Raw genomic sequence first — 10,073 nt, 5'->3', positions numbered from 1 at the left:
GGTGCTGGGGGATTGAACCGCGGTCCCTGTGCTTTGCTAAGCTTGTTCCAAGTAGGTGCTTTAGACCACTGAGCCATCTCTCCAGCCCCCCAAAATTTTATTTATTTATTTATGTGTGTGTGGGGGCCAGCTCAGCCCACGGGGGGCTGGCTGGCATGTGGTGCTGGGGGATTGAACCGTGGGCCCTGTGTTTTGCTTAGCTTAGCTTGTTCTGTCAAGTAGGTGCTTTAGACCACTGAGCCATCTCACCAGCCCTATATTTCCTATGGACTAACAAAGAATGGACAATTCCTACTAAAAACTATGTGAATAAGCAGTAATAAATTTCACTTTTTAAATATCTCCTGAATTTGTTCACTTGCTCCATTTTGAGTATCACCACCATAGTGCAAGATATTACTGCCTCTGAAAACTGTAATAAATAGTATTCTGCTTTGACTGTTACTCATCCTAATTTTTCTTCAAAATGCCCTTGACAAAACGGAGAGAACCATGGCTCTTCCTTGCTCACCCTGGGAACATAAGACTTGGTGCAATGGGTCCGTCCCTTACTTTTCTACTGTAAATTTGTATTTTAGCACTATATTAGCCAGCTGAGCATCTCAGGGTATTTCCATGAGGAATACAGGAAGCTCTGCATTTCACTACTTGTGTTTTACTCGATCTTAAGCATGTGTGGCATAATTTGATAGTTTGCAAAGAAAATAAGTGCAAAATATCAGGGAGAAATTTTCTCAGAAGGTTAGGACTGGAGCGCATAAGAGATTCTGTACGGCAGAGGAAAAAATATTTCTTCCAAGGAACTAAGCAAAAAAAATTGTGGGGCACACTGGAGAGCTACCGGGTAAACAGGGTGGTGCAGCATCGCAAGGACCTACTATGACAACAGGAAATCCAAAAAGATGTCCACTGTGGCCTATAGAAAGTGCAGGAAAACAAAACTTATGTGCTACCAGTGTGAGTGATATTGTGTATGGAACATGCAGTTAGTTGTCACACGTGAAGACTGCCTTGGGTGTGACAGTCGAAGCAAAACTTACTTCTTTGGGAGACTTTTGTTTGTGTTTACACTTAGTTCGCTTAGTGGGTTTTTTGGGCTGTTATCTTTTAGGCATTGTAAGCAAGTACACAGCTGATGTGAAAATGTTGCTGTCTATTTTAAATGCACAATACATATTAAGAATTTAACAGTTTATTTTATTGATATATTTATATCCCTGTTAACTACACTTTGTATAATACATTAGAACCTCCTGACAAGACAGCAAGGCCACTCAGATGTCCAGTACGTCCTACACAAGGGCCAGGAAAGCAAAAGAGGTGCACTGAGTGTAAGCAATGGGTGTGCATGGAACGTGCTGTTGTTGAATGTGCAGACTGCCTTTTTTACGTGTGATAATTGTGCTGTTGGTATTTTCATTGTAGCTCATATGGGAATGTCTTTCTTACGTTCTTTTTTAGACTCTGTACACCAAAAAACAGGTGACATTGAAAATTTTGATTTTTTTTTTTTTTTTTTTTTTTTTTTTTTTTTTGTATTTTAGGGATGGGTCTATAGGGTGTTCAGGGTCTCACTACTAGATCAGACTCGTAGTGATCCACCTGTTTACAGCCTCCCAAGAGCTGAGCTTACAGACATGTGCCACCACATCCAGTCTCAAGTGCCATCTCAGCACATCCCGTGGGCGGGCCCAGCATGACGGGCCCAGGGATCGAAACCCCGGCCCCTGTGCCTGCTTGCAGGTAACATTGTTTAATATAACAAAATTTATAAAATTAATGGGCTGGTGAGATGGCTCAGTGGTCTAAAGCACCTACTTAGAACAAGCTTGGCAAAGCACAGGGACCGCGGTTCAATCCCCCAGCACCACATGCCAGCCAGCCCCGCCCCCTGGTGGGCTGAGCTGTCCCCCCACAAAATAAATAATAAATGAATAAATAAATAAATAAATTTAAAAAAAATAAAATTAAAATTAATAATTCATGACTAGAAATATTCTAAAGAATAAATGTAGATCTGACAGATCCATGTTTGTGTTTACATATAGTTCTGGGTATGACGTCACAGTACATATGTAATTTCAGTACAGTGTGAGGCTGAAGCAGGAGGATCAGAAGTTCAAGGCCAGGACCTGATAGGTCAGTGGACTAAAGTGTCTGCTTAGGCAGAGTTCAGTGGCCAGGGGTTCGATCCCCAGCGTACCATGCCAGCCTCACCCCAGGGCTCACTGAGACAGCAATTGAGATTGGGCTGGTGGCATGCATCTGTAATCCCAGCACTTGGGAGACTGAAAACAGGAGAATCACTGAGTCCAATCTACACAGTGAGAGCCTGTAGACCCTGTCCTAAATAAGAACAAAAAAAAAAAAAAAAAAAAAAAAAAAAGTTCAAGCCCAGCATAGGGAACTGAAGTAGAAAGCCTGTCTTGATATAAAAGGTAAGGGTGGGGGATCTAAAAGCCTTGCAGAACTCCCCAGTTCTGCAGAAAAAGAGGAATTACAGTCACTTAAAAAATAAATGTAGTAGAATAAGTTGGGAGGCATGCAGGCAGGCTGTGCATAATTTTTTTTTTGTTCGTTTTCTGGGGTACCGAGGATTGACCTCAGGACACTGTGCTTGCCAGGTGCGCATTATTTGTAGTCACATGCTTGTTCATGTTCTGCGTTACTGTCTCATGTGCTGCAGATGGCAAAGTGCTGCAGGGCAGCAGCCAGGCTTTGTTCTCCACTCTATTGTAGTTCTACTCAGTTTATGGGAAGGCTCAAATATTTGTTACATGAATAATTTCAGTGACCAGCACGAATCAGAAGGCAAGGAATCAAAGATGATGAATACTACAGGTTGGGTCAGAACTGGAACAGGAAAGTATAACCTTAGTTATAAGAGCCAGGGAGGATGCGATTCTTTCGTTCATTCAAAAAACATTTACAAGGTGCACACACTATGCAGGAGACACTGTGTTAGGCACAGTCTGGGCTGTCATGGAGCTTGTAGTGTGGTCTGAAATAAAGAGACAATTAAATTTAGTGAGACAAATGTAATGAGTGAGTGCAGGCAGGAGCTCCTTCAGGAGCTATCTAGAGACATTTAACTCTGACTTTGGCTGTCAGGAAGGGATTTCTAAATTGTTAGCAGGTAAAAAAAAAAGAGGTTATAGAAAGTGATGCAGGGTATTTGGATGTGAAAAAGCCCAGGGGCAAGCTGGCTTGGATGGCTTATTCCTGAATCCATAGACTTGGGAGTCTGAGGCAGGAGAATGGCAATTTCGTATTTGGATAAGGCACTATCTCAAACTAAACAAAACAAACCAGAGGTACAAGAGCCCCTGGCAGGTTTACTATAGCCTAAAGTTCCTTTTAACCAACAATTTTTTTGAGTTTATGTCATGTGCTAGGCATCATGTTAGGCCTTCATTAAATTTGTATTTTAACTGAAAATAATTTAAAAATGTAAAATTATTCCAGCTGTAGTGATATATACCTATAATCCCTGTACTTATGAGGCTGAGAAAGGAGGATCACTGTGTGTGAGGCAAAAAAAAAAAAAAAAAAGTGAAAAATCCTGTAATCCCAGCACTAGGGAGGCTGAGGCAGAATGAGTGCCACAAGTTTAAGGCCCTCCTAGGATACATAGTGAATTCAAGACTGATCTCAACTACACAGTGAGATTGGCCCAAAAAACAAAACAACAACAAAAATGTGAAAAAAAATTAGTAGAGATCTTTTTTGCCCCTCTGTCCTTAAAATGTTTTGTTGACACTTAATAGTGTTTACCAGTGCAACTAATCTGGACCATGAGAAAATTAAAAAATACCAATGTTGTCCAGTAGAAGTTTTTTGTTATTAGTTTTGAGACAGGGTCTTGCTATGTTGCTCAGTTGGCCTCAAACTCTTGAGATCCTCCTGTGTCAGCCTCCCAAGTGCTGGGATTTTAGACGTGGGTAAACATACCTGAGTAATAGCACTTTTATGGCATGTTTCATATTTGTACCACCCAATGTGGTAGTTACTAGCCACATATTCCCCCCCATCCCACCCCCACCCGTTTTGGGGATTTAACCTAGGGAACACTGTGCTACACGCCACTCTTAATTCTCAGACATGATCTTGCTAAATTGCTTGGGCTGGCCTCAAACTTGATACCCTCCTGCTCCAGCCTCAGGAGTACAGCATAAATATTAACTTTCAGTTAGTGTTAATTTGAGCCAGTTTGTCACATATAGTTAGAGACTTGTCAGACAGTTTAACCCGTTTAAGGGTCAGGACCTTGTTATGGAAACATATGTAGGTTTCCTTCCAATCTAAAAATCCAAATTGTTAATAAATGGCTATAAAATCTCTAAATGCTGAGTTGTTGAATGCCACCTTATGTAATAAACGTCTATCCATTGTGACAAGACATAATTATCATCTCGTCGCGGGGCAGTAATTAGCCTCACTTGCAGGCATCTACACAGACACCCAGTCATACGCGGAGAAAATGTGGAAGTCCCTAATCCCGCCCACTCCAGGCTGCACTCGCGGCCTTCTGTCATCTCGAACTGGATCATGGGTTCTGTAGTTCACTGTTTTCAAGACGTCACTGCCGTTTTCTCTACGGCTGAATTTAGCTCTCGGTTGACTTCCGGTAGCCCGTTGTCTTCTGGGAATCGTAGTCAATTGATACCTGTTGGACGTCGTATTTCACCCCCTAGAAACTACAATTCCCGGCAGGCTAAGGGATGCCCTCGGCTGTGGTTAGTGGCTAACGCGGCGATTGCCTCAGCAGGCTCTAAGCGTGCTTTGGTATCTGGTAGGGCTGGCTTCTTGGAGGAGAGAAGAGAGGTTGTAATCACTCCTGTGAGGGAATCATCTGGGTCAGTGTAGTGGATTTTGAGAGTCTGCGTGGCGAAGTCATGGTGGTGAGTTTGGGCGGGAAGAGAACCCAATGGGCGAGGCCTAGGAGCCCGACTGGTCAGTCACTTAGGGGCTGGTCCCTACGCTAGGGATCGTGTAGAGGAGGGAAATCCCTTACTAAAAGAGAGGTTTTTGTCCTTCATGCTTAAGGCATGACTGCTTTGCAAAACTATTTGCCCTTTTTCAGGCCAGCCCTGCATTCTTATGTAGCCCAGGCTGGCGTCAAATTCGTGGCGATGCTCCTGTCGGAGCCTCCCGAGTGCTGGGATTACAGGCGTGCGCCACCATGCGTGGCGTACTTGCCGTTTCTTGCTCGCTGAAGATTTTAGCAACCTGAATGACGTGTGGTGTTTCTCTGTAGTTTTTTTTTTTTTTTTTATGAATGAGGCTATTTATTAACCCAGCATCCTTTGTTCTAATGCTTCTTGTTGGCAGCTGCCACCTGTCCGGCGATTCTGTCCAGATCTCTCTGTCCCTGAGGTGTCAGCTTGCGGCCCCCGTCTTGGTCCTTTTCCACCATTTTTAGCCCCTCTAGGGCTTGGAGGACTCGGCGTGCCACACTCTTGGAACTTCGGCTGAAGTGGCTGGGCATGACGCCATTCCTTTGACAGCCACCATAGATCTTGGTCATGGAGCCAACCCCAGCACCACCCCGGAGGTATAGGTGCCGAGCTGTGGAAGCAGCTCGGGTGTAGAACCAGTTCTCATCGTAGGGAGCAAGCTCTTTATGGTTGGCCAGCTTCACTGTGTCCACCCATTCGGGGACTTTCAGCTTCCCGGACTTTTTGAGGAAGGCTGCCAGAGCTCTGACGAACTCCTGCTGGTTTACGTCTTTCACAGTAACTCCAGGCATCGTGCGGCCTCCGCGCTGCCAGCCAGGGGAAAGGGCTCTCTGTAGTTTTAAAAACCTGGATGGAGAAAGGAGTGTGTAATATTGACTTCTTTCAGCAAAAAAATTTGAACGCCTCCTCGTGAAACACAGATCTACGTACATTTTTCAGGAGTGTGCAGGGGCTTACACACCTACTAAAGTATAGGAAAAATACTATGTCAGATACCCACCCACCGCTGTGGAAAAACAGTCGCGCAGACGGCGGGTTGGCGAGGGAATAGGGGTGGAAAGTACGGATGCAGTTTTAGAAAGTGTGGTCAGGCAAAGCTTTGCTTAGAAGTAGATAGAAAAGAGAAAAGAGTTGGAAGTCACACAACTACATGGGGGAACAGATCTCCAGGTGGAAAGAACAGTGTGAGTGAAAAGCTAGGCGAGTTGTACAGATAAAAGACATCAAACCAGGGGGCGGGTGTAAGTCCTATAAAGTGTTCATGTGGCTGTAAAACGTTGTGCTTGTGTGTGCGTATATGTATATGTATATGTATATGTATATGTATATGTATATGTGTTCAGATAGTGTCTTGCTATGCAGTTCAGGCCGGCCTGGAACTCAGTATGTAGCCCAGGCTGGCCTTGAACTCGCTGGGATCCTCATGCCTCTGCTTCCCATGTGTTGGAATCAAGGTGTGTGCCAGTACACCTGGTTAAATCGCTATATTTTCATTGGAGTACTGTGCATAGTAATGACAAGACTTCATTACCCAAAAATTATCACACTGATTACTATGTTGAGAGGGTGATTGATTAAACAGACATGAAAGCAGACAAGAGCAGTAAGAGTTCTGAGTAATCATTTGGGGGAGGATGGATACTTGGGCCAGGTGGAATGTAGTGGTGGACAGAAAGCCTACTTGCAGAGTGGATTCAAGAAAGAATAGGAGGGCGGGGAGATGGCTCAGTAGAATAAGCGCTTCCCTGGCAAGTGCAAGGGCCTGAGTTCAATCCCGGATTCTGAAAAAAAAAAAAAGAAGAAGAAGAAAGAATAGGAGCCAGACAAAGTGGTGCTTACCTGTGATCCCAGTGAGTTTGAGGTGAGCCTGAACTGCATAGTGAGAGATCCTGTCTCAACAAAACCAATAATAAACCCCCTCATAAAAGACTGTTATTGGGGCTGAGGAGATGGCTCAGTTAAAAAAGCGCTTCCCTAGCAAGCGCAAGGGCCTGAGTTCAATCCCACTTCTGCAAAAAAAAAAAAAAGACTTATTGCTGATTGTGGTGGCAGGTATCTGTAGTTTCAGCACATAGGCTGCTGAAGCAGGAAAATCACAAGTTTGAGTCAGCCTGCACTGTGTGGCCACTTTGGACAACCTGAGACTTTGTCACAAAAACAAAAGAACAACTAAAAAAGAGTGGAAGAAAGGACTGAGGAAGTGGCACATGATTATACATTTGAATTCCACCTCAGGCTGGGGATATAGCTCAGTGGCATAAATGCCTGGCAGGCAAGTATAAGGTCCTGAGTTCAATCCCCGGTACTGCAAAAGAAAAAAAATAGAAGAGAAAGTCCCACTTGGGCAATTTAGCAAAACTCTGTCTCAAAATAAATGAAAAGGGCTGGGGATATAACTCACTGATACAGCACACCTAGGTTCAGTCCCATTATAAATAAGCAAATTTGGGCCGGTGAGATAGCTCTGCGGACTATGCACCTGCTTAGGCATGCACAGGGGCCAGGGTTCGATCCCCAGTACCACAGGACCTGCTGGCCCTGCCCCCAGGCACACTGAGCCAGCAGAATCTAGCCGAGATGGTGGATACCTGTAATTCCAGTGTTGGGGGTCTGATACAGTGTCACTACAAGTTCAAGCTGCCATGGTGAGACCCTGTACCAAATACACAAAAATAAAAAAAATGAATAATAAATAAGCAAATGGGAAAGAAGTGACGAAGGAATTTTTCTATAAAGGCAAGAGGATAAATTGAGTAGTAAATGAGTCACAAGACTTTTTAAAAGAAAAGTAGGAAAAACAGTGCTTTTAGGAATTATCTTATGGAAGAGGCTTATTGATATAGAGATGTTTGCTGGAAGGCTGTTCCTGAATTGAGTAGAAGGGGGGCGAAACATCCTGCTTACAGAACAAGCAAGAAAAAAGGCAGAGAACATCTGTGCATAGATGTGTGTAGCGAGTAGTAGCTGTGGTGGGGAGCTTTGGGAGTTGCTCACTTGTTTTCTCAAGGTGTTGCAGGCTTGAGGAGGGAGGAGACACTGAAACAATTGGCTACGACAGTGTAGTCCCTAAAACTTCCTATGGTGATAGGATGTTCTGTGTTGACAGCATCTAATTTGACATCGACTAGCCACGTTGGCCACTGAGCATTTGAACTATGACTAGTTCAATTAAATACTGAATTTTTATTTTATTTTAGGGAAGGGTTTATAGGGTATTCAGGGTCTCACTATTAGATTGGACTCGCAGTGATCCACCTGTTTACAGCCTCCTAAGAGCTGGAATTACAGGCATGTGCCACCATGCCCAGTCATTTGCCATCTCAGCAGGGGCAGGGCCAGCATGAATTTTTAAATATAACTTAACATTGAAACTAAATAGGTGTTTTGATTGTGGTTACTCTTATGGATAGTATACATACTAAAGCTTGAAAAGTGCTACCTAGGGGTAGTGACTAACTTTCAGAAATTAGTAGTATTAAGGGGGTGTTGTGGTATACACTTGTAATCACAGCTGCTTGAGAGGCTGAAATGGGAGGTTAGAGAGTTCAAATCTAGCTTCCACAAACTTTGGATAAAAAAAAACCGAATGAGGTCAGGTGTGGTGGTGCATGCTTGTAATCCTAGCCCTCAGAAGGCAGAGGCAGGAAGGTCACCAAGAATTTGAGGCCAGCCACAGCTATATATGGAGACCCTGTCTCAAACAAAAACAGGGGGCCAGGGAGATGGCTTAGTGGAATAAGTGCTTCCCTGGCAAGCGCAAGGGCCTGAGTTCAATCCCCGTTTCCATCAAACAAACAAACAACCCCCCCCCAAAAAAAAAAAAAAAAAAAAACCAAACATCTCCTCAAAACCAAAAACAAAAAAATCAGAAATCAGTAGTATTGCTTGGCATCACTAAGATCAGTTAATCTGGTTCAGCGTTTCCTCCTATCATTTTCACCACCTAGAGAGATGAGCATAGGAGGTAGATAAATGAGTTGGAGTTCTGCCACATGGGAGTGATGAGGTGGGAGTGGGTAGGAACTAGGAGTGATTGATCAAATGGATAAGGGTGAGATGAGGGGGGAGGTTTGGTAGTGAAAAGGGGGTCAGATTCAATAGAACCTCATATGGTTGAAGGATTTTGAGAAGTGGACATTTTTGTTGTTTTGAGACGGGGTCTCAGTTGCAAAATTGTGCAGGCAGGACTCATACTTGTGATCTTCCTCACTTAGTCTCCCAGAGTGCTGTGATTATAGGCATGTGCCACCATGCCTGGCCAAACAACTCTGTTATACACAAATTATTCTCTCTGGCCAGGCAGGTGAGAACACAGTATTAGAAAACCTGGGTAGAACCTGTGTACAGTTCTATAGGTAATAGGCTGTTCCCAGACATGGGCAGAATAACAAGAAAAAGCAGAAATTAGAGCTAGAGAGGAGGGTGTTTACCAACTCTATGATTGCTGCGTTGACTACTGAACTTCAGATTTGTTGTCTATGAAATGAGGATCACTGTTTTGCTTTCTTGTTAATGTTGTTAAAACTGAGTTAGTTAATATAAAAGTGTCTTAAGTACTGCAGAATCCTATGACTATATGAAAAGATCTGTTATCTATTTCAGTGATTTGGGCTTGCACAGGAGAACTATTTGTAGGTTGGAACATATAAAGGGGGAGAGGTCATCAGTCTGTTAGTCAGCAGCTCAGTTTGTATGAACCCATTTTTTTTTTTGAGGAAAGCTGCTGAAATATAGAGTGGACTGTTTTCTTTTATGTCCAACAGGAAAGGAAGGGAACAGCCAAAGTTGACTTTTTAAAGAAGATCGAAAAAGAAATCCAACAGAAATGGGAAACTGAGAAAGTGTTTGAGGTCAACGCATCTGATCTGGAGAAGCAGCCCTGGTGAGTAAACTGCCCTGTGGAAGTTACGTTAGTAAGGTAGAAAGTGTCTGAAGTGGGCTGAGGGAGCTGACTTCTATCTTCTGCATTCAGCTCAGCATCATTTTGCCTGCACACCTAGGGTTTTTCCTATGTGAAAGGTTTTGGGTCTTAACTGTGAGGTACAAGTTGGCCTTCATACTCATGACAGTCAATCCTCCTCCCAAGGATTTTTTTTTTTAAGTAGTAGTTTTTAT

At 43.5% G+C, this 10,073-nt stretch overlaps 2 protein-coding genes across 2 annotated transcripts in view; one reads left to right on the top strand and one right to left on the bottom strand.

Moving 5' to 3' along the window:
* Positions 1-4,727: 4,727 nt before the first annotated feature.
* Lars (leucyl-tRNA synthetase) overlaps positions 4,728-10,073 on the top strand; it is a 72,275-nt gene continuing 66,929 nt past the window's right edge. The window contains exons 1-2 of the mRNA XM_023715332.1: positions 4,728-4,901; positions 9,722-9,840. Of these exons, the coding sequence (XP_023571100.1) occupies positions 4,896-4,901; positions 9,722-9,840 (125 nt within the window). The 5' untranslated portion in view covers positions 4,728-4,895. The remainder of the gene's footprint in view (positions 4,902-9,721; positions 9,841-10,073) is intronic.
* Positions 5,274-5,760, bottom strand: LOC101584778 (40S ribosomal protein S19-like). Its single transcript, XM_012514769.2, has one exon. The coding sequence runs from the start codon at positions 5,747-5,749 to the stop codon at positions 5,312-5,314; it is 438 nt and encodes a 145-aa protein (XP_012370223.1). The 5' UTR covers positions 5,750-5,760; the 3' UTR covers positions 5,274-5,311.

The sequence above is a fragment of the Octodon degus genome, unplaced genomic scaffold (assembly GCF_000260255.1).
Source record: "Octodon degus isolate 3935 unplaced genomic scaffold, OctDeg1.0 scaffold00040, whole genome shotgun sequence".
NCBI classification, from domain to species: Eukaryota; Metazoa; Chordata; class Mammalia; order Rodentia; family Octodontidae; genus Octodon; species Octodon degus.
This window is presented reverse-complemented; position numbering and strand designations above follow the sequence as displayed.